Source organism: Rhodnius prolixus, unplaced genomic scaffold (genome assembly GCF_049639745.1).
Source record: "Rhodnius prolixus isolate KJV_2025 unplaced genomic scaffold, Rpr scaffold_7, whole genome shotgun sequence".
Classification (NCBI taxonomy): domain Eukaryota; kingdom Metazoa; phylum Arthropoda; class Insecta; order Hemiptera; family Reduviidae; genus Rhodnius; species Rhodnius prolixus.
Genome location: NW_027411582.1, coordinates 28,032,388 through 28,058,136, shown reverse-complemented (window position 1 = coordinate 28,058,136; position 25,749 = coordinate 28,032,388). Strand labels below are relative to the sequence as shown.

General features: G+C 30.7%; 1 protein-coding gene across 4 annotated transcripts; it reads left to right on the top strand.

The window, feature by feature from the left end:
- Nucleotides 1-866: 866 nt before the first annotated feature.
- LOC141447278 (uncharacterized) lies at nt 867-25,602 on the top strand. 4 transcript variants are annotated; one of them, XR_012454241.1, is made up of 7 exons: nt 867-15,123; nt 15,202-15,336; nt 15,415-18,674; nt 21,943-22,114; nt 22,189-22,244; nt 23,997-24,073; nt 24,434-25,602. XR_012454241.1 is itself a non-coding variant. In XM_074114670.1 (7 exons), exons 1-6 carry the CDS (start codon nt 1,239-1,241, stop codon nt 22,221-22,223), a joined length of 17,436 nt encoding a protein of 5,811 aa, XP_073970771.1. In that variant the 5' UTR covers nt 867-1,238; the 3' UTR covers nt 22,224-22,244; nt 23,997-25,602. The 4 variants fall into 4 exon arrangements, 2 of the variants coding, with proteins under 2 accessions (XP_073970771.1, XP_073970770.1); XM_074114670.1 differs by having other exon boundaries at nt 867-5,339; nt 5,391-15,123; nt 23,997-25,602; XM_074114669.1 differs by having other exon boundaries at nt 23,997-25,602.
- Nucleotides 25,603-25,749: the final 147 nt, after the last annotated feature.

Genomic DNA, 25,749 nt, shown 5'->3' with positions numbered 1-25,749 from the left:
ATACTCAGAACTATATTACTACCATTTACTTGTCTTTGTAGAATTGTTAAGTTTAGATAATACTGTGCTATTACCAACTCCAGTCTATCGAATGCTTTGGAGTCAACTGTAGTTAAGTTAGTCAAAATAGCATTTTATCTAATGTAAAGACAACATAGGTTTTTAGGAGGTAAAAAAGTTCCTTAATGAGCGATAATCAATAAACATGTAGACTATCCATTGTTGTGGGAACATGTAGATCCTTAGCAACGTAGTCAGTAAGCAGCTAAATAAATCAGAAAAATGTATTCCCAGTAATGTAGAGAAAAAGCTTTAAAAAAAAAACCTTTTATAGATTTTGAAACCCCTTTAAAACAAAATAATAATAATAAATTAAGAATCACATTAAATTAATATTTGTTCAGAGTTCGTGTGTGTTTTTTTTTGTTCTTTCAGCCGCAAGAAGTGTCAAAAATTAAATTTATTTTTCTCTTAGTTTTTAATAAAAGAACATTTTATCGAAGTATTTAAACACTATTGAACACAAGATATTTTTCAAGAGCTTTTGTGAGTGTAGAAATTAAAATTCTCATTTAACATTCACGATCCTTCTTGAATGACTATCACCAACTACATCACTCCACTATTTTATAAATTAAACCGAAAAGTACAAATATCAGAAACCAATTTTTGAAAAAAAATTAAAGTTCGCGCCATTACTATGATAACATGATTTGTTTATATTTTGTACTTAAAAATTTATTTTATTTTACAATTCTTTTAATTTTCAGTTACTGTAATTTTTTATTTCATACCCATGTATAATGCATTTTGATAATATCGCAGAAATAATTTGTTTTTCTACAAGTAGGCTCACCCATTTGCCTGCTTGACAGTAATGGTTGGCGAGTGATGACAGTTGGTTAGCCTCCATTAATAGTATGTGAAACGCATTTTGCACATTTATTTATTAACAGTTAAGGTGATGTTAAAAGTGAAAAATGTTGGTGCGTTCTGTTTCAATCCGTGATTAATGTTTTCTGTGCTTTTTTAACATTGTTTCGCCATGTAGTTAGTTTTTTTTATGGTTAACTTGACAGTGGACAGTGGTTTATCTAAGTTACAGGTTGTGTTTACTTTTTAAATTTAATTGTCTATTTATTGAATTATAGGTTCAGAAATAAGTTTAATGTTTCAGTAGGAAATGTTAAGCCGAAAGAGTTTGTGGGTTAGATGTACTCAGCGGCTTCTTAAGGTAAATGGATTCTTCATTTAATCGAGGCCCAGATTCATTTGAAGATTCTGATGTTTCCAATTTATTAAACGGTGAAAATATTATTAGGAAAGAGGTGTCTATTAATGAAGATTCTGAGGATATTAGACCAGGTAAAACTAAGGGTATTATAGGTTGGACTCTTGAACACATTTCAGACAATTCTGTATACATTGAAAATGAAGCAAACACCACAATGAGTAATTTTTCGGGTAACTCCTCTGATCCTGTGGTGGATTTCATTGATCTTACCTTTAATCAGGAGGGAAATAAATCTAATTTTGGGACTACTTTAAGGGAAATTAAATTTCCACGTAGAATTGATAAGGGTATTCAAGGGGAGATATCTGGATCTAAGAAAAGAGGAAAAAGAAAAAGTATTATTAGATTAATACTTCCTCCAATTTCTAAAGATTGTTATGAAAAAAATTTAGAAAATGGTAAACTTTATCTCAAACCATCAAAAGTGGATTTAATTAATGTGAAAGTGGATACTGGAATAACAACGTCTAAAACAGTGAACAGTGCACATTTAACTCATGAAAACACTCTTTTAGGTTTAAATGATTCTGTAAAATTGAAAAATAATATACTGCCACAAAAACTTGATGAAACTTCGAGTACTTGGACATTACAAAGTACAATTGGAACAATAGACACTTCGTTTAAATCAAGTTCTGCAAAACAAACACATCAAAAATACAGTTGTAACAATAGCAGCAGCAGCAATAACGATGATGATCTTTTTGACCATCCTGAGTCAAGTAATTTTGTGAGTGATCGCATCACGAACAGCCTTTTTGAACCTTCTAATGTTTCTCTAATTGAAAATAATTTTGAATTTGTCGGAGATAGCATATCACAAAGTGTGCTGAATGATGACGCACTTGTGTCACATGAAGTTGAAATTGTCGATGAAGGGGTTAGTTATGGTATTAACGAACAATATAACTCATTGCCGTTAGTAACGAATACAAATTTTGAAAGTGGACAAAATATTTCATCTTTATCCTGTGCCACACCCTTAACCTTTCCTGCAGAAGCACTTCATGCTCTGGGTTCAGAAGAATTTGTAACCAATAAAAATGAAAAACTTAATCAGAATAAGTACAGTCAAAATAAGGAAACTACTTTAAGGAGTTTTATTGAAAAAGATGTATTAGATTTGATTAAAGACGAAAATGAAGAAGTCTTCGAATATTCATTGCAAGTAAACTCAGATCATCATCAGCCTAATGTAGAAAATTTTTCACATAGCCATAATCATACTTTTTCTCAACGTGATAATAATTATGATTCATCAAATAATGTGGGCGATGTTTTATCCCAAAATGTAAATAGCTCCAATTCAGAAAACAAAACAATTTGTCCTAATAATTCGAACAGGTTGAAAACGCCTGAAGTCTTCGAATATTCATTGCAAGTAAACTCAGATCATCATCAACCTAATGTAGAAAATTTTTCACGTAGCCATAATCATACTTTTTCTCAACGTGATAATAATTATGATTCATCAAATAATGTGGGCGATGTTTTATCCCAAAATGTAAATAGCTCCAATTCAGAAAACAAAACAATTTGTCCTGATAATTCGAACAGGTTGATAACGCCTAATGATATTGGAAATCAGTCATTATCCGTCAGTAAGAAATCACTTACTATCCATGGCAAAAATGAAGAAGAAGAAGAGATTCCAATAAGAAAACCTACTGGTTTAAGTATGCCTATTATTGATTTGAGTGAAGATAGCGGTGTAGAGGATTTATCGATTAATGAGAAAGTAATTTGTCCAAAAGATTTAATTTTAGAAGCGGGCAAGAAGTCCCAGTGTGTCAAATTGGACAAATTCAGAAAAAGTAGTGGCCTGTCAAAAGAGAATAGTCAAAGAACATTTAGAACATCTAGTACTAAATCAAGGCGAAGTTCAGAGAAATATGAAAGCAAAATTGTGCCTGTAAAAAGCGCATTTTCTAAAAAGAAAAATGTATCCAATTCTAATCTTTGTGTAACTACTACACCTACTATCAATTTATGTGTAACAGAGAATATTGTTTCAGATTCTGCCAGCCCTAAACTAGTCACTGCCGAAAATTCAAAATTACTGAATGCTCAATGCACGAAAGATGGAAAACAAATAATTTTAGAAAAAGAAGAGAAGTGTGAAAGTATAAATAATACAAATATTAAAAATGAAACGCCAGTAAGTAACATAACTTCAGCACTTCCCAAGGAAAATGAAATGAAAGAAATAGCAATTAATGATGATTCAGATAATGTTAATAAGCTACCTTCTTCACAGTTATTGCAGGAGAATACCGAAAAATCCTCAAAATCTGTACAGGACACAGGAAATCTTTTTATTGATAGTCATCCTCAAACTTCAAACAATAAGAGTAACATTAAACAATCAAAAGAAAACCTTGAAAATTTTTATGAAAATCTTCCCATTCTTAATTGTCAAGAACAAGCCACACCCGGCCAAAATATTGGATCTTTTTCATGTGAAAGCGATTCTTTCGCTAATGTAGCTGCTGACTCTCAGCCTAGAATCAATGTTGACAAAGAAATATCAAAGATTCAGGTTATGAGGCACGAACGATTAAAAAGTAATACTACACCTGAGTCACAAACTGTCCAACTTCCGATGGTAAGCCGACTAAAAGATCAAGTAATTTGTGACACTGTAACTAAAGAAACACCTTTGGAAGAAGTAGTTCAAGATTTAGATCAATTGCCTATAAAAGGAAAACGGCCTAAGATGCCAATAGCGCAACAGAATCGTAAGTCGAGTCCCTCAAAAAAGGCAAGCAGTGTGGAAAACTTAAATGAAATATCAAATTTTGAAGAACCCGGTATTCATTATATGTTACCACAATCACAGCGCTTGGAAATTTTAAACAGATTTCCTAATTATTTACCTTATAATAATAAGTCAAGAAATACAACGTTGAATAAGAAAAAATCTAAAAGTATGACTCCAAATATGCTAAATGACAGCATATTGAATGACAGTTACTCAGATTTTAAAATTGTTTGCAGTAATATGAATGATAGAAATATAAAACTACGTAGACATTCTATGCTACCATCTTTAGAAAATAGCCGTTACGGTGACTCAAAAGGTGAAATACTTACGGCTGAAAGAAGAAGGTCAGAAGATTGTTTTAATGGTCATCAAGAAAATGAACAATCACAGAGACTCAAATCAGATTCCAAATCATTTGTACAATTAGTTATAAACAATCCTATACAGGTATACAATGTTTCTGAATCTGGTAAAAGTATAAATGAAATTGCTAAAAAGTTAGTACAAAAACAAGAACTTTTTGCTGCATCTAAAGAACGTAAAGACTATAAGCGCCAGAAAAATGAAGAGTGTCAACAATATTTAAAAATAAATGAAATGTTCTCTAAAGAAAAAGAACCTTTATCAGAATTAGAACCTGAAGAAGTCGAGAAAAAGTATTTGGATAAGCTAAAACAAAATATTAAAGTTTTCAAAAGGAATACTTTGGCTGCTACAAAGCATGACATGTTACTCGATATTCCTGGTAAACTTAATTTAAATGTATCTCAAAATTCAAAGAGCAGTAAATGTTTAAAAAGTCCTATCGAAAGTTCTTATATTACAAATGAACTTGAGATTATCCCAGTACGAAAAAACTCTTTTGTGAAAGATGAATTAGTCGTTCACAGTAAGGAGGATTTACAGCATCCTTTAAATCTTAAGACCGAGTTAAGCAAGCGAAACCAATCAAAAAATACTACCGAGCAAAAAGAAAATATAAAACAATTAGTGTCAAATGTAAGAACTCCTCACTGTAAAAACCTAGAGAATGTAGTTAACATGTTAAAAGACCACATTAAAGAGAACGAAGGAATTCTAAGTAACGAACTTGTAGGGGCGCACTTAAATAGCCCTAATGAGACAGATTCCCTTCTTGCAGCTCAAAATAAGGTTTCGCTTAAACAGAATTCCAGTATAAAACTCTCCGAAGTTCAGAGTACGGGATTAAGTTTTAATTGTGATCTCAATAAGATTGGAAGTGAATTGTCACCAGAAATCATAAATTCAAAAACTACTGAGGTTCCTAGTAGTGAATTGTCACAAGAAATCATAAATTCAAAAACTACTGAGGTTCCTAGTAGTGAATTGTCACAAGAAATCATAAACTCAAAAACTAGTGAGGTTCCTGGTAGTGAATTGTCACAAGAAATCATAAACCCCAAAACTACTGAGGTTCCTGGTAGTGAATTGTCACAAGAAATCATAAACTCAAAAACTAGTGAGGTTCCTGGTAGTGAATTGTCACAAGAAATCATAAACTCCAAAACTACTGAGGTTCCTGGTGGTGAATTGTCACATGAAATCATAAACTCAAAAACTAGTGAGGTTCCTGGTAGTGAATTGTCACAAGAAATCATAAACTCAAAAACTAGTGAGGTTCCTGGTAGTGAATTGTCACATGAAATCATAAACTCAAAAACTAGTGAGGTTCCTGGTAGTGAATTGTCACAAGAAATAATAAACTCAAAAACTAGTGAGGTTCCTGGTAGTGAATTGTCACATGAAATCATAAACTCAAAAACTAGTGAGGTTCCTGGTAGTGAATTGTCACATGAAATCATAAACTCAAAAACTAGTGAGGTGCCTGAGAAGTTAGATGAAGATGTTAAACAAAATGGTCCTTTGTCTGAGCCATTTTCTTCTCCTATTATCAGTAAAACAGTCAAAGATAGTTATCCATTAAGAATTATGTGTTCCATTAGCTGTGAACGTATTGAAGAAAGTCTTTTTAAGACCTTATGGAAAGTGAAAACAGATTCAGTTTGGAAATCTATCGAAACCAGAAAATTTAATCATATAGATGATAATAGTTGCTCTAAGGTTACAAACATATCTGTTATTGATAAAGATTTCTCACAGAGTGAACATAATACAAAAATAATTCCTGACTCTGAAACCGGGGAAAATCAAAAAGAAGGACCATTTGCGCATTTTGAAAATAACTATGTAAGCAGTAAAAAATATAAGGCTGCGAAAAACAATGATGTTTTGTTATGTGACAATTCATTAGGCGATCTAACAAACCTAGAAGGTGAAACCTTAGCAATAAATGTTGTAGGTTTAGAGGTAGAATGCGGTAATAGCTCTTCCGGGAGTTGCTTTGGTAGTCCGACTGGTAAACAAGAATCTCCAGAGACTAAAGGAGGAAGGAGAAAGAAAGGTATACCAAAACGAGTTACTGAATCACTAAATTCATCATTCAGTAGTCTTGATGAAAATGTCAATGAAGAGAGACAAGGGATCATGAATGAAAACTTGGAGAAAGATCAATTTCGACACGAAGATGATTTGAAAGAAAGGCAAGATGGTAATAAAGCAAATATAGTATTGGCGCAAGAGGTTGGTTCTAACTCTACCACTAAAGCTACAAAAAATGCGAACATTCTCTTAAAAAAGACACCAGTAAGAAGAGGTCGTAAAAAGAAAAAGGGAAAGAAAGAAATGAATTCAGAAAATTATCAAACAAAAGCGTTAAGTGTGCAAGAACTGCCTGAATTAAGAGAAGAACCTTGTCAAAAAGTTCTTACGAAGAAAAACAAATCTAAAGCAATTAAGAATATCCAAAAAGACCTGGAGAAAACAGTCACATGTGATGCTTCAAAGGAAGTTAAGCCTCATATATTATCAGAATGTGATAATCTAAATACTCATCCCGAAAAAATCATCGAGCTATCACAGAATGAGGTAATACCCTATTCGCAAGAAATTACTGTCGAAACGAGTGATGATAATGATAGTGATAACAAGTCTCTGGAAAATATAGAAATGCCTGTGTTACAAGCCGAAACTTATGTTACTATTGACACTGTTTGTAATGCTGATCTAGAAATTGATAAACTTAATGAATCAATGATGGATATTGAAGACAATAAAGCAGAATTAAGTATGCCTCCAGTTTTAACAAAAGAAGGGAGTAAGTCACCACCTCATGTAAGGCTTGTCGCGCACAAACTGAACAGTATATTTGAGGAAACTGCAAACATGACTAACAGACTTAAAACTAAATCAAAACAAGAGCGAGTCCCAGAGGATTCTATTGAAATAACTTCTTCAGAGTCTGTTCCTTGTAAAACTATAAAATCAGAACTGAAGCCCCACTATAATGGAACTTTGACTGTAAAAACTAAAACTCATCTTACAGGAAAAGTGCTTGCCAAATCTACTAATTTTATAAACAATAAAGGTGTAATATTAGGGAAATGTATTAATCCGGATAATAGTGTCAAGAAACAACATTTTATAAAGGAAGAAAAATCAAATTTAAATAACAAACCACTTCGTACAAATGGTATCCATTCAAAAGTTTATAACTCGCAAAAATCACAGGAAGAAGATTTGAAGGACTTCGGAGTTGAACAGAAAAATCTGAACTCGGAAAACTTTAAGAAATACATTAATGAAACTAACAATTTTGGTCACACAATAAAACCATTCGATACTATCTCTTCTGATATTTATAAAACAAATGAAAATGTGTTAAATATACACGATGAAGACCAATTTTGTAAGTTCGGCCAAGATAAACAACCATCTCTAACTTCCGAAGATTTTCCCAAAAAACTGCTTTTACCAGATTTAGAAACTATAGGAACATCAACAGAAAATACTGCCGCCTTGCACGGAATAATATCTGAATTAGAAGAAACTTTGTTAAAATTAAAAGACGAATCAAATACATCTATAGATATGAAAGAAAGTCAAGTTGAAGAGAATAAATTAGGAACTTCTTTTCAGAATTGTCAAAACAATATGTCTAATGCTCTGGATGAAAAATCATCAAGTGAAGTTATGAAAAAAGACAAAATTACATCAGACAACCTAAAAATATCTGAAGCAGTAATTATAAGTAATTCTTTAGAAAATATTGAAAATTTGTGTAGAACCATTTCGGAAGATAACTCAGAAAATGCTGTAAATTATAAAGATCCTTTGAACAATTCATTGAAAGAAGAATATGTAAATTGTGAAGACAGCCAACTGCCCAAATCAGAAGGAAATAGAACTCCAGAGAAAAACTTGATAAAAGATGACGCAAGAGAAGTAGTTGAAGAATTAAATTTGAATAAAAATTCTACAAATGGTGACTCTACTATTGATAATACACTTAAAAACCAAGAAAATAATCTACAGAATCCAACTAAGGAAATTATGACAAAGAAAAGAAGATTGTTACAGGGAATTCCTTTAAATGGAACATCTTCAATTCAAGAAAAGCTTTCAGATTCACCAACAAAATCAACAGAAATGGATCTAGGTAATACCTTTTTAAGTCAGAACATTAGTTCTTCTGAGATGAAGCTCAGTTCGTCAAAGATTTCTGAAGTAATTCACGAAAAAGAGAATTCGAAAAAACATGTTAAAGAAGAAAAGAAAGAGGTAACCAATTCGATGCTTTTGTTAACAAATACTACATTATCTCCGCCTAAAGACAATATTAGAAAAGGAATCATTGACATAGAAAACAAATCGAAAAGTAAAGTAGTCAAGACAATGTCAGATGTCCAGGTAAATGAGATATTTCCAACACTTTTCAAGGAATTAAAATTGAAACAATGTAATGTCGCCAAAAAAGTGGATGTTGATATTACTACCACTCATGTCAATCGCAATAGAAAAAGGAAAACTAAATTAGTAGGTGATGAACCAAAAGACAATTTAATTAACATTTCTAAAGGTGTCTCGAATAAGTTAAAAAATCGTAACCAACAAAGTAGAAGTACAGCAAAGGAAGTTGTTACAAAAAGTAAACATAAACAAATTATTGATCCAGGAGCGTTGACAGTAACTACATTGAAACCATCAGATCAGAACATTGACTCAATAGATATGCTGAAAAAAGGAACTAATAAAAAGGATGTTAAGAGTAACCCTCTTAAAAGTAAAATACGTTCAGCTGCTACAAATATTTCAGACAATAAGAAAGCAGAATCACTAATTTCTCGTGCAGTTGTACCAGACCGTTCATTAAATACTAAACAAGATCTTGATTCAAAGAAATCATCTACTGGGTTAAGATCCTCAGAACAAAAAAACACTTCGTCAAATATCAATAAAAAAGGTAAAAAAGGATCAAGTAATCAAAAGAAATTAAACAAATTAAAAAATTTTAAGATTTTTACAGAAAAATCGTCTTCACCAATCAAATCTCAGGATCATAAAGCTATGTCACCGCAAAAAGCATCAAGGTCAGCTAAAAACTCTGTAAAGGGAGGTAATATCAATAAAAGTACTGATTATTGCTCTTCATTAAATGCAGTAAATAATAATTCAATTAATGTTAAACCAGATTTGGAAGCAGCTAAAAACAGTGCAATACTTTGTCAGGACAACAGCCCTAGTAAAAAAATGAATCACTACAAAGAAAAGCGCAAAATTTCATCAGGTGTTCATTGCGAAATAAACAGTAAACCAGCGAAGAAAAATTCTAAAGGAATAATTAAGAAAGGAAAGAAAACTACTCTTTCAGTGAGCAGTATTGCACTCGCGTTAAATGACAATACTGAACTGATTACCTCAACGAAATCATCTGGAAAAAAGAAATCTAATTCAAAGAAATCAAGCAAGCCTAATAATCAAGACAGAATTACTGATAAATATCTGCTTAAAGATATCAACCATTTAAAATTAAAAGAATTAATTAATGGTGCCAAGAAAATGTTAAACAAGAAAAGAAGTTTAATGGTACATTCAACAAGACAAGTTTCAAGTGCAGCAGACAATTGCAGAATTAAGCAAGGTATTTATCTGAAAATTTTAGGAGCAGAAATGGGTGATCATGCTGCGGTCACAGATATTTCTACACGAATCACAGCTGATGAAAGAATTACAGCAGAAGCTTTATTAAATCTAAGCAAAATTGTGGAAATTAATGAACACCATTATAATCAGTCTACTTCTGCTGAAATTCAAACAAATTTGGAATTATTACCAAGTGAATTACGAAATATTGTTGGTAGTGCATTTATTGAAAATTCTAAAATCAATGATTTAGGCCATAATAATGCTAAGTCTTTGAAAGCAATGAAGAGAACTAATTCTTTCTTAACATCTAATACAAATTTTACGTTTTGTAGAAACCATTTTTATCGGCCCTCTTTTTTGAATTTAACATTGTTTAGAAAAAATAATTTAGAAATGACCGATAGTTTGTATAAAGTTGCTTCTTTGGTTTTATATTTTCTTAGTAAGAAAATGCACGCTGATAATGATTATCGAAGCATAGCAAGCACTTCTAGGGATATTAGTGTTGGAAATCCAATCAGAGCTAATAATTCACTTGGAAAAAATTTAAATCAAGTATTATCGATGGGTATGATGCATTTTTCAGAAGGCTATTTAAATAATGCAACTATCAGTTATGATAGAGAAAAACATAGAAAAAGAATAATTTTTAGTATTGAACAATTTAGATTTTTGACCGACTTAATAAAAATGATTTCCTGCGCTCCATTAAAATTACAATTGGATACTTTAGTAAACAGAATTAATGGAGAACAAACAAGAAGTGAAGTTAATATTGAGAGAAAGAAAGCAAAGAGGAATGGTTATCCAAAAAGATTAAAAAATTTACATCAGAATTGTAAATTGGATGGAAATAAACCGCATTCGGAAGATAGATTACCTATCATTCAGTCAACAGCATCGACTTGTCAGTTAGTCGACTTGGACAAAGAAAGCTGTGTTTTACCTTATTTTAAAGAACCAATTTTTGGACAAAATGCCTTAGCAGCAGTTTCCGCTCATCATTATTTGAAAAAACAATGTACAAACAAACCTTTATTTGATATCAAACCGAATTTAAGATTCACGAACTTACTAAGCAACGTTATCAATATTAAGTATTTTTTCACACTCAATTTTCCTGGCGAATTTTATGAAATGTTTTGTAGTAGTCGCCACTTTAGAAATCTAAAGTTTAACTGTAGGGAACTGTTAGCTAAAAAGTCAAATATAGACTTTGTGGAAGACTCTGTAGTTACCAAGCTCACTTCAGAAAGATGCGTGGATACTGGAAGCTCATTACTGGAACAAAATGGTGAACGCTCATCATTTTGGAAATCTGTTCGTCTCTCTAAACGGCTTACTGAAAGTACATCTAAAGAAATGGTAATTTTCAAGTCAACTTCAATGAAAAAATGTCCCAAAAGTAATAATAAAATTGATGGCATTTATTTGAAACGAATAATAGAAGAAATGTGGAATTCTGATTTGTTTAACTTTTCTAGAAGTAAAACATTCAAGAAGACTGGTCTTATTTCAGTTCCATGTAAGGTGAAGCTTCCTTTTTTGAAAGGGCATATGTTTTTGAATTCTGATAGGCGTATCTGCCAAAAGAAAAAAACCGCTCTAGCATGCCTAGAATTTAATAAGAATATAGCAAGAAATGGTCCGAGACATATGTTTAAACGCAACAAAGTCCAAACTAGTATTCCTGGTTCTTCAAAATACAATAAAAAATCAAAACAAGTAACTACACTAGAAACAAATGTTCTTTTAGGAAGAAAAATTATATATTCCTCTGAGATTCGCAGCGATAAGAGTTTTGCAAGTGTACAGAAACCATTAAAATGCTTTGTTAATAATGCAAGTCGAAATGGAATTCAAAATTTAAAGAATGTGTGGGAAGTAGAAAAAAATAATGCATTTTATTCAAGTTTTCTACATCAAGAAAATATTGCTCTGCCTTCTACATCGCTCATGCTGCAAACAGAAACCGCTGCTACCAGTGAAAAGTTGCTCCCTGTGGACTACAAAACCAATTTTAATCATTACAGTACGTTGAATGATTTCTGGGCCAATAAAAATTGTATCATTGATGCTCTATGGCCTTCAAGAAATAATTTTACATCTGACATCCATGAATGTGAAATTTCTTTCATCGTTTACAATGCTGACGTAAGAATTTGGATAAATAATTTATTAAACCACTTTCAGTCGGTACATAATCATTTTGTTGCTTCAAATGTCAATGATTGTGAATCTTTGGAAATTTTAATATCTGAGCCACATAAGAAATACGCAATCGTAACAATAATGTGGCCCAATCAATTTACCAAGCATATTAATCATTCCGAACATTATGTTAAAATTCCGCAAAACAGAAGCTCATCTTTTTTCCATCAGTTTTTAATTTATGATTATAATGCACAGTTATTTGCAGATATTATGGCACAAAATGGTAGTAATTTCAAGATATTTGAATATTCAAGTAATTGGACAAAAGTAAAATTATTTGGACCAATTTTAAATGAGACTTATTTCTCACTGAATAGAAGCAGTGGACTTTTAAGCAATCTTATAAATTCATTTTGGGAATCACAATCAACATTGGGTGAAACTCAAATGGTTATATATCAACATGAAATGGAAAATCATCTTTATGAATTCTTTAAATTATACAGGAGTGAATGTGTTAACCAGGGAAATAATGTTACAATAACTGATGAATGCATTGAACCAAGTCACGTTGTACAGTCCGACTTAAATAATGTAAATGAAAAAGCCTTATTTGTGAATTTTGATGAAAGAATTGTTACTTCTAATAATACAGCCTTTCTAAGGTCCCACTTGCCAAGTACTAGTAAGGATCTTCCATCTTTAAAAAACAAAACTGATAACCATAAAGGAAAAAATATCAAGAATTCATTAAAATATAAATCACCAAAAACAGGAACTGTTCAAAAAGAAAAAGTTGATAAAGGTAGCAAAATCAAAGTTCAGGAAATCATAAAATTCAAAACAAAAGCAAAAACATCACAGAGCATTAGAAAATTCGTGAAAAAACAGAAGTCAGGAAGGAATTGTTTGAAGATGAATAAGTATAAGACAAAGAAAGACAATAGTTCAATGATACCACAACTAGACATTGAATTTCCAGAATTAGATTATTTGAATGAAAAAACTGAAGCAGAAAGCAAATTGAGTTACTACTTTTCTAAAAATCCAACAGTACATGGCGCATTTTCAAAATTACATCATAATAATACCGGTACTTCCACATTAACTTTACTATCAAATACTTGTGCAAGGGAAAGAAAATGTAAAGTCAGTCATAATCTCATGCTTTGTCAGTTTAATTCTGCTCTAAGAAGATTATTAAATCCAACTACTTTATTTACTTCAAGATATTTGGAGACGTTTCACCACTTTAGTTGTACATACGACCCTAGCCAGGGGAAAACAAACTTCAGTCTGGTAAATAAACATTCACAAAATTTAACAGAATTTAATTTATTGGAAAATTTATTGAATTTAGAAAATACATCTTACTCAAAAGCTATAATTTTTCAAGAAGATTCGCAGTGCTTACAAACAAGCACCATGGAAATCTCACTTGTTCCTACAAAAGTAATAGTTGATATTACAAAATCTAAAAACAATTTGGAGCACAATATGAATATGTTTCAAAATAGAGTATCCGAGCCGTTCATTTCTAGAAAATTAAACGAAGAAATTAAAAAGCGGGGATCGAAAAGAAGGTTAGAATGTTGTGCGGAAGGTACTTTACCTGTAAAGGTAAACTGTTATGGGAGCATTGCTGACAGCAAGGATAATACGACAAAACAGTATCCATTGATAAGTGACGAAGAAACGATTGATTTTATGGCGGAAAATAATGAATCTAATAGCAGAGTCTCTTTAGCATGTCATCTCTATCTTGAAGTAAAAAAATTAAATAAAAATCTTTATTTACCTAATCGAATTGGTGAAATGCCTTCTTCTTCTCAAAATGATTATTGTGGAAATACAAGTCAACTGTTAAATATGACAACAAGTATAAGAGACAATGTGGAAATAATTTTGCAAGATAGAATATTTTATTCCAATGTCAATACTTTGCCATTGTCAACTCACAATAGAATTACAATTAGTCATCCTCTTGTTCTTGGAAAATATGTGAAGAATTGTTCAGACATGAAACAAGAACTAAAAGTATCGAAAAATCTAGTTGCTAGACGAGGAAACGGAGTTAGTGCACGTAAAACTTTTATTCAAAATAATGTTGACAATGACCTGTCCATATCTGCTTGTAGCAGTTCTACTTTATTCCCTACATGGGAATTGAATCCTCGAACAATAACGCAGTTAATTGAATCCAAACACTTAAATGGCCTAAACAGTGCTGTAATACAATCATCAAACATGTTACAGAATAAGCATGAAGAATTATACTCAGCTGCTGAACAGCATTCAAACATTTTATCATTCCCTACTAGTCATGTTTCTTATCTTAAAATGTTAACTATTCAATTACTATCAAGACAAGAAACTACTTACAATAAAAGTTTACACCACTCTTTATTCAATTTGATCACAGAAAATGATCCATTAATTCGCGAAAATTGTGGGATTTTAAATGTTGAATTAAATGCTGACAATTTAAATTACTTGTCTTCAGAATCTCAACTTTTCAAACGGTTATCCGCGTACCCAAGAAGTACATCTTTCCCTTATTTGCAAGTAACATCGGATACACAGATAGGGTCAGAAATTAGTAAAAATGGTTCTTCAAGTAAGGCTGAAGATAATCAAGAATATTTATTAAAAAATGAAGACTTACGTGATAAAACTGCAATATGTTTCGGTAATGTGGCGAATCCACTGTGTGGTTCTGATCCTATAAGTGTGACCCAAAATAATGAGTTCAAAAGTAATAGAGCTCATGTAAGCAATAAAACCTCAACTAAAATTAGCAAACCGAATGGACCAGCACTAGAACTGAAGGAAGAGTTTTGTACAAAAGAAGTTCCATTACTGAGTAATAATGAAAAATTAAACAAGCAAACGAATTCTGCAGTTTCAGGTTAGTTTATTAAACCAATGTTTTTTTGTTAATTATTTAAATTCAGAATTAATTATTTTTTTATTTAATATATTCCAGAAACTTCTAGTACAAATACCGATAGCTCAGTTACCGAGAATGAGTCTAGAGACCGAATTGATACTTCGGTTTCGCTTTCATCGGAAACATCGGAGACTGGTTTTGAAATGAATAAAACAGACGATATCTTTTTTGGTAAGCATTTAAAAATTTTAATACTTTTATAAAATATTGTAGGCTTCGCTAAAAAAGTTTTTAAATATTCTGTTTCAGATCATGGTAAAGTAAAGTCCATCCGCTGTGATGATGAAAACTCAAAAAGTAATTCAGAAGTTGAAGAGGAATGTTTAACAGATGAAGAAGAATCTCTAGTTAAAAAATCAAGAATAGTTATACCAGAAAAGAAGCTGCCTGTTACTAAGATCATGGTATCCGAAAGATACATATCAAATCCCTACAAGGAGAGTGTAGTTAAATTCAGCAAAAGTGATTATGATATTTATTCACCTTATTCATTAAAAAAAGATGGTAGTTTTTTAAGCAGTTACAATTTAAAAAAGAGAGCTTTAGAATCTAGTTACAAATGTACAATATTGGAAAGAAAAGATTTTATTAAAAGCGATTCTGAGAGTACATCAGTTCCAATGTTAAGGAAATCAAAGATTAATTCAGTAGATGATAAACCCATTGTAACAAACAAACTAAGGAGGAGAAAGGGTATAAAGAAAAGTATGGAATTAATTAAAACAAAAATAAATTCAAAGTTGAATCCATACGTCAGACTTAAATATATTCATATAAGCAGAGTTCAAGACGTATTGAAAGAGTTCAATTTGAAAAAGATTACTTTACCGTTAGAGGTATGTCGTATGCTTTCAATTAATGAGAAGGCATGTAGGCATAGAATTTTAAGTAAGAAGTGGATCACTTTTTATGCTGATGCTCAAAACGGTTCTAGTCAAAAAAGTAATAAAACATTTATTAAAAGAGAAGTTCTCACTTCAGAAGGCATACACCATCAAAGACAATGTGTTAGTTTAGTGATGTCTGATAAATCTAAGACACCTCAATCATCTCTGGTCAATGAAAATTCTTCAAAAGAAATGACAACAAAAATTAAGAAAAGGAAGTCTAAGGAAGGTAGACAAGAAACTAATATCAGTGGTATGAATGAACAAAGTCAATCTTCTTGCTCAGTAGAATCTAAAATAGTTACTTACATTTCAACAAAAGCTTCAAAGGAAGCAGAAATTTTGAAGGATTTTGTAAATAGCAAAGTTACATCACAAGAAGAAATTCAATCAGAAATTCCAAAAGTAACCTCGTTAGAAGAAACATTTAGAAGAAAACAAACTAGTGGAGCTGAAAAAGATGGATCAACTTTTGAGAATAAAATAGCAATGTCCACAAAAATACTGACAAATCCATTTGAAAAAGAAAGAGTGGAGGCATACAGTTCCACTACAGGTTCTGAGATCACAATTCCGGAATGTTCATCTGACTCACAAAGTAACAATCCGGAGATACTAGATTCTACTATCTGTCCTTCTAATCAATCTGACAGTATAGAAAAAATTCAAGAAGAGCCTGTTACTTCAAGCGGTTTGCAAAGTTATGAAGATGACAGTGAATGTGAAGAACAGAGCAAAGATGACCAGACAGTACATTCCATGGCTACTTCATCATCGTCTAAACTCTCCATAATTCAAGACAAGTACCATCTAAGTACTGAGAGTTTGGATTTAATCAGAACATTTTTTGAAGGTAAAGGTTTAAAGAAACAAAATGAAGAAACTGTTTCATCTAGTGGATTGCGAAATGAGAATTTTGATGAGGATAGTATTGTTGAAAGTTCATCTGAAGGAAGCTATGTTGTTGAAGAGAAAGATAATAAAACAGATGAAAAAACTGTAATGTCTAGAGCCAAGACAATAGAAGATCTGACGAATCTGCAGACACAAACCGATCTTCATTCCACAGGAATGTCAGAAAAAGTTGAAAGTACAGGAAGTTTTTCTAGGATTAGGGATAGCTTAGCACATACTGATCAAATTCAGGAGGTTACAAATAATTATGACGCCACTGTTAATAATTCCGTCTGTTTGGAAGAAGAAGATAATACGAATAAAAACACTAAAATTCATTCTGAGCTATCAAAAATGCATTTCCTCAGTGAAAATTCCTCTTTTAATAAATATTACGCACCTTCTACTTCACAAAAAGGAAATCAGAGTTCATTATATTCTCATGTTGCTACAGGTTCATTAAGTAATTTTAGTTTTCTAAGTTCCTGCGAGGAGAAATCAAATTTAAGTGAGTGCACAATGGATGATTCTAGTAGAAACACATCTAATTTAGACGAAGATGATTTCAGTTGTGATCCTGAATTCCTTTCACCTCTATTTGATTATTCAAAAATGAACCTCCAATACTTGAGCAGTATTTTTGAGAAAGAACCATCACAGTCTTCAAAAGAAATTGTAAGCAATGAAAGTCTATCGTTTGGCCTAAAGGATTTCAGTGGACAATTTTCAAAGAGTGAAAAAGATATTTCTGCACTTCCAACAGTTTCAGGTAGCGGTATTCCTTCAGATAGAACTGGTAATATTTTTGATTCAAAAAGTAAAATTTTAGATCGCAGGAAAAGCTTAACGAGGAAAAAGGCTTTGAGAAGCAAGAATGCAGAACAAAGGAACAAGGACGGTAAGAGACAGAAAAGAAAGCTCAGTCCAGTTCAAACGGAACCAACCCAAAAGAAGCATTTATCACAAGAAGAATTTGATAAAAGTCAATGGGAGGATGTAAGCAGAGTTGGACGAGATGTAAAAGGAAACTTTAACGGATTCAATGTAGAAAATGAACAGTGTACTTGTGCAACAGAAGAACGCCAATGGCAGTGTAGCTGTTTAAGAAGCAGTTATCATAAGAAAAAGATCCTTTTTAAACTTATTAAACAACTATTAATACCAGATGATAAGACGGACAGATTAGAGGATAAAGGAAGGACAGAAAATATGTCTCGTGTTCCCAGTGAAACATTAGGTAGTAGTTTTGGTAGTATCTCATCAGTACATCGTCCATTTAAAAATAATTCTCTAGCAAGATTTCCTTTGTCAGAGTGTATGGAAAAAGAAATGGATGAAGATTCAGTAATTACAGATGATATAACATCTGCAGTAACTGATGTGTTAGTGACATCATCGTCGCCATGTGAAATAGTGTTAGGTATACCTACTACTAGGTCCTTACATAATGTTAAAGATACATATAAAAAATCGTTACGAACTAGAAAAAGACAACGTAAAGTTAGTGAAATTGGACGCAGTGATGAAACATTAATTGGTGCAAAAAAGGAGAACAATTTTCTAGGTTCATTTACGTCTAGATTAGTTAGTTCTAAAGAACTTGATCTGGTCGTACATGGTAGCAGTGAAGTAAACAGAAAGTCATTGGTGGTTACGGAAGGTACTTCTACTCAGGATTGTTATGAACCAGCTAACTCCAATTTTTATTTAATATGCCAGGGTACTCAGGTAATTATATATGCTTTTCATTTTGTTTAATTTAGCAGTTTGTATTTTGCTATATTTATTTTGTATATTGGTAACAGTTATGTACTAGCCTGTAAACTTAATCCATTTGATCTAAGAATAGGAAAATTCGTATGGTGCAAAATGTTTGTAATGAATATAGTACATCTTTTGGGGATTCTTCCTTCCAGCCATTGTGGTTATTAGCGATTCTTCTGCTTCTTCTCTTCTCTTTCAGGTGCTCTTCGTTTCTATCTGTGACCAGTTTTTTTAAAGCCTTTTAGCTTTACGCGTTCCGCTCCTCTCAAAACCAACCTCATGAACTCATCTTCTCTTTGTAAACCCCTTTCTTTTTCTTTCTTTCGATTTCTTATATATATTTTTTCAACCCCCAAAATTCAGATCGATTATGTCTCAATTATGACTTTAAGAATTTCGTCACCAATAGAATATTGTATCTCTACAGAAATCTGCAAAATCTTCGCTTTCCTTTATTGAATTGTTCTTATTGAACCTTTTAATGAATAGCAGCGGATCTGTGCTGCGTCCCAGACTCAAATCTTGTAAGATAATGAACTACTTTTATTTCTATTAAAAGTTATAATATTCGTTGTTGAAATCTTGTACACCTGTATACCAAAAGTCCAACTCCGACTTTTAAAATAACCAGTTGAAAAAGCACTTGTAGTTCAACAATGTCAGCAATTTCTGAAGATTAAACTTGAAAAAATTGGTCGATAACCACAAGAAATTAGATAATAGAAGAATCGTAATTTAGAAAATTAAAGAACGGCTTCTGTAAACAGTCAATAAACTTATTATAAAATAAATAAATTTGCTGTAATTTTTCTTAACTACGTACATGGTTTTTACGAAATAAGATAAAACATCCCGTAAACTTTTGTTGAATATGATACATTTCATGGTTTCAAAACGTTTATTGAAAAGTCTGTGGAATACCTCCCAATCATTGCATAGATACCTGCTTCCGGGTGCGTCTGTAGACCGAAAGTAATCCTTCAGTAGATTAGCAGCCCATACTTATTATCATCAAGGTGTTTGTCCCATTTGGTTCTATGTTATATTACTTAGTCACTAGGATTGCTGTTGCATAGTCATACGTCGTCAGAGGAACTTAGTTCCCTCCCTTCACGGAAATCCTGTGAAATGTACACACCAAAATTTTAGTTAGAATTTAATATTTAGCTCCATAATCACATCTGGACAATTCTATCTTAATTTAAATTCTATGGTAAGCAATAAGAATTTCTAGTTAGTGTTATGATAGTGAAAAATATATATTTATTCTTTTAAATCTGTCCTTAGAAACCGCTACGATCGCTTTATAATTATGAACTAATCCTCGTCATTTTGTTAGTAAGAAAAAAACTTCCGAAAACATTCCATTAATGTACTGAATCTCTACTGGCAAATAGCTTATGATTGTTTTAATAAAGCGTTTATTTGTACTTTATGCAGAAAAGTATAGCATAAAAGTAGCTTAATAAAACTCATGTTTGTGGAAGTTAAAAATACATTAAATAGGTACAAAGGAAGGTCAGAAGGATGAAATCTACTTACCTAAGCCTGTAAATTGTAAAACAGTCACACTTTAAGGTTTCCAAACTTAAATATCTAAAGTTTTTGGTGATTAATGAAGAAAACCTTCTTATAATACATTCATCTTTCCCATGTCTCTTCTTTGGATGTAAACAGAAGCAGACTTAGAACAGACTACATTCCTTGCTGTTTTTGTTCCATCTGAGTCTTGATTTTATCCAATAAAACGAGGTTTATTAATCATTTAAAATTTTTCAATTAAAAATTGAAATATCAAATATTATTGAGTCAGCCTTATTTATTTTATTGGTAGCATCAAATTTAGATGTTATTCTCAAACTCTTAGTCGAGAGGCTTAGACTGATGAATTTAAATAGTATTCAAAATTTACCCCATTTATAAAATCGTGAGGTCCTTTCTATATTTTGTGCCAGGATTTTGGGAGATTTTAATTAATTTTATAACTGTAATTGTCTTCCAATTAGTGTAGTTATTTCAATGTTACTAACTCGCAATAGGATATTCAGTTAGTAAGTAAACATTGTGCTATTATATACTTTTACTATTTCTTCTGAACTAAACAAAAAACATATTATCTTTATAAACAGAGTTGAAAAGATTGCACATTTTTTCTTTTTAAAAGAAAGTGTTAGTTATCTGTGCTCTTTCTTGAATTCAGTTTGATTTTCCTGAACTCCCTTTAATATATTTATTTTTGTGAAATAAGTAATGTTTTGTTTGTTGTTTGTTCACTTGAGAAAACATGTGCCCTGTACTTGAAGAGGACTTTTAATAATATACTTAATTATTTAAAAGCTGTAATTAAATTATTCATCAAGAACTTGGAAAAATCTTTCGTTTTTAGCTTTTGAAAGTATTATTTCTTCTGTAGTGTAATACATTCGGTACTTTTTTTATTTTTGAAGTAATTACTTTCAATTTGCTACTTTTTTTAAAAAGTCAGTGAACTTGTAGCAAGAAGAAAATGAAGAAGCAAGAAAAAGAGACAAGATTAAAATTTTGCAATAACTTATTTTTCAAATTAAAGACCGATTTATTTTTCTAAATGTAATTTTAAATTTATCGATAAAGATTAAATATTATCTCGCCTGAAAATTTATGAATAGTTTAGAAGAAAGAAGATTAAAAAAGAGAGAAGAATGAAGATGAGAACAGAAGAATAAGATTAAATTATTTAAATAAATCGTATATTACTTTTATTAAAGTAAACTAAATTAACTAATTAATCTATTAATAATAATTAAACCAAATACTATTCAAAATAGTAATTTATGTTTGACTCATCATAAATAAAATATAAAAAAATTATTTGTTGAATACTTTTTTTGAAATTAGAAGAAATGAATTTACGTTTTGAAGAAGGGGAATTAATAATCTCATTAAGATTGTTACAATATTTTTTAAAAAATTATTCATATATCAAATATTTCTTTAAAATTGTTGATTTTCTTAATTTTTAAAATTATTTTCTGATTTGTGATAATTATGTACCTGAATCTTAAAAATGAAATCATATATAACTAGTCATTTATTTGGAAAGTTTAACCATTTTTTCATTCCGATATTTGAATACTTATAATTCCCCTACATCTTCCAAAATAGTATTTAAGGTACAATAAATGAATTACAATATAGTTGTAATAAGTTTTATAATTTATTTTTTTGTATTAATTGTAATTTTATTTTCTAGACCGAAGTTCCTAGACGGGTTCTTCTTAATGATAATGAAAGTAGTTGTAGCCAACCGTTTGAAAAGAAAAGTAGTAACACAAGACATGAATCTAATATTGAACGGTATTGGCGAATATTAAGAGAACCATCATCGTCTTCAGATGAAAGTGATAATGAAGATTCTAGAAAAAGTAATTAAGTTTGATTTACAAATAATAATAATAGTAACTAGCTTAAAATAACCGTTATTTAATTACTATTGCAGAACACAAAAGAAAAAAACGAAAACTAAATACGTAGCTGACCGAATGAACACAATAGGTATGTTTCATTTCAATCACTTTATTCATTATTTCAATTCTTAAAAAGGACCAGTAACTTATTAAATTTTGTATAAATTGTTCATTAAGGAAGTATATTAGATTAAATTTTAGTCAAATTTTTTGTCTTTAGATTATTATTTATGTATTTGGAGTAAACTTTAAAAAAGGTTCCTTATTTCTTAGAGGAAGAGAATCAAACTAACCCTTCCATTGAATTAGTAGCAATATGATATGAAAAATCCATTATATTCTTTTATTTGCTTCTAGTCACTTGAGATATTACAAAAAAAAAAATATGAATACACTTTTGAAGTGAATTTTCAATGAAAAGGATCACGTACGTGCATCACATAAATTTCGACTAAAGTGAATGATCAGTTTTAGATTTTAATGAATTTAATAGCATTGAAGTCTTAAGTTTTTCACAATTAATTCCAGCTTTCATCAAGGATGATTAACTGCACTCATATTTTACAAATAATAGTATAGTACTTACAACTCACAGTGCATATTTCTTAATCCACAACTTCTGTAAGGTAATGAACAAAAATAAAAACCTAGTGATGAGTGTTGCTGCAACTTATAAGCGGTTAGAATTGAGAAGGATGTTTTATATTATTGAATCTAACCATACTATTCTTTTCGCTGATCTTTTGTGAGTATTGTGTCAATGGTTGTTGACAGACTGCGATAGCCTATTAAAGAATTCATTCATTTGAATACGTGGACAATAATTTTTCACAGATTACGCCTACTAAACAAATGCAACTATTTGGATTTTGAGTTATACTCTGCAATGCTTCTCCAGGGACCTTTGATTGAGGTAGTTGATGTGGACTAGATCCATATAAGAACCTATGCAGTGGTCTGCGATGGGTTTCACATGCTGAAAATATATATTTATAAAAAACCAGCTTAATGCAAATTTTCTACAACAATACATCACTGTTATTGTAAGCGTAGTATAATAGTCAACCATAAACATGCATAGCTACATTTATTAAGACCAGGCTATGAACATTCGATCGTCAAAGTTTGAAAAGTCATTATTGAACTTTTTAAAAGTTAATAAGTTGTCATAACCTTTGTTTTTTTTCAAATTTCACATCAGAAAAGACCCCTAACTTATCAATGAAACGGTAAAATTTAAACAAATACTCCTTATTGTATCAGTTGCAATTTCTAGGTTCTGAAAGAATTGCATTAACAATTCTTCACTTGTGCTTTTAAACAACGCTATCTACATTTTACCAAGTTACTAAACCTCTTTTGGCTCATTTATGTTCTCTGACGAGTTTTCACCTTTCAAAGCCGAGAAACTCTGTTTAGAAGTTACAGAATCCCTAGAATATATACGAATTTTGATGCAAGCTTTTCTCTACTTCTCTTCTTCTATATCGAATAAAAGCAAATTGATTCGTATTTATCTTTCTTTATTATACATTTTTTTTCCTCCAACAAATAAAAATTAGCTCCACGCGGGATTCGAACTAAGGATCTCCCTCACCCAAAGTCTCGCTTTAGAACAACTAGACCAACACTCGCCCCTGTCTTATTAAAAAAAAAAAACCTTAGTCAACACATTTCGATTATTAAGTTTCTGTACAATATGTTTGTAGCTCTAAATTATTACAAAAACAATATCGCGCAGGGAAGTTGCATGAAAACTTTTCTGGTACCTGAAATTCTCTGGATGAAAGTTAGGAAGGGATAGCGTAGTTAATGAGAAAATATGTTTTATTTGTTTCAGATATTAATTGAGGCTAAAGCCAGAAAAACCAACACATATACCTCTTCCTATTTCAAGAATCTATCAACTGTAAATATGTTAGCATCGTGTTTTATATTTTTGCAATTCTTAATTTGGTACACGTTTTTATTTTGCATATTTAAAGTATATAGAATTTTTCAATATTTGAAAATTTCAAATAGGTTTTTTACAAGTTTTGTACACAGGTTTGTGGTTTTTGTGTTTTACTCAAATTAGAAATTTTTATTTATGCATCTTAATGATCTCCAATACTTTGCATTAAAAAAAAGAAAGAAAAAGATAATTGTGAAGGCTAGAATATAAATATATTACTTCATTTTTAAATTAATGTAGGCTTGGATTTATTTTGTATTTAATGCTTTTCAAGTTCAATATGTTTCTTTTTTATCTTTCCTAGCTTTAGATTATAATTTCAGATTGATTTCTTCATCATATGGATGGAATAATTCTTCACCGAAAAATTATAAAATTGTGCACCATTTGAACATCATCAGAAGAACATATTTCACTGGCCTAATGAGTTTTTACCGAATTAGTGAAGGTGGCCCCTTGACTAGCGCGGTATATAAACTATGATTGGCTGTTTATTTTTTATTCTTTGAAGTGAGAAAGAACAAGTACCTCAGAAGCATTTACAGATTCTGAAGGCTGGTATTGTATTTTTCGCCGTACATAAATAGTAAAATATTTGTTTCTTTAAAATTGTACCTGATGTGACTTTATACATACATCTATCTGTGTATGTACATCATAAATCTTCAAACATATTGAACTTTTATAAGTTTAATTTGTAATAATGTTTTTACAGATACTTTTAATAACCAAGCTTCATAAATTTAAAAATCAAGTGATTTATTTAAAATACTTTTCTTTTTTTTAAATAAATTATTATACAATGTATATAAATTGTAAAAATATGGTTAATTTATAATACTCATGTATAATTGTCCACCTTTAAACATCTAGATTTTAATTGCTAGTAGGTTGTGATATATGAATGAACCGATCATGTGAAGCGATGAGTCAATGTTTTTATAAGCGATAATTGAATAAAAAATTTGTTAATATAATTAACACACCCACACGTATATATTTAGATACATAGTACAAACATTTTTTTTTATTTTATTTTGGTCTATAATTCAGAAAGAAAATTTGAAATGACGTAATTGTAGATAATATTCATTTTACCATTCAATTAATCTTCAAATTTGAAACAATATTTTCAGAAAAAAGTTTGTCAAAAAAAATGAAATTCTTGAGTCTAAAAGTTTAAAAACAAAACAACTGCGTTAACTGTGATCTATTACATTAGTTTTTAAGGATTTAAAAATAAAAAGTGTATAAACGAAATCTTAACCATTTTCATTCTTCATATATTTGAATAGTTCACAATCATCGTGTAAATTACCATCTACAATTATCTTTGTTTTCTATATGTATTATAAATAGTTGCTATTGTTTGTATATATGTAAAAGAATATAATATATATATAAATGTAAAGTTATATTAATATTTTATGATTTGAAAGTATTCAGTTCGTGTATAGTAAACCCCTTGTAATAAAGCAATACTTTTATTTAATATATTTGTATTAACTACTTGTATCGATGTCCCGATTGTGAGTAATTTGATTCTGTTTGAATGTGAATTCCTCAATTGTATGTGAGGCGCAGTTTAGTTAAAACGGTTTCGAAGAGATGCTGCAACAACTGCCATCGAATCGCGCAC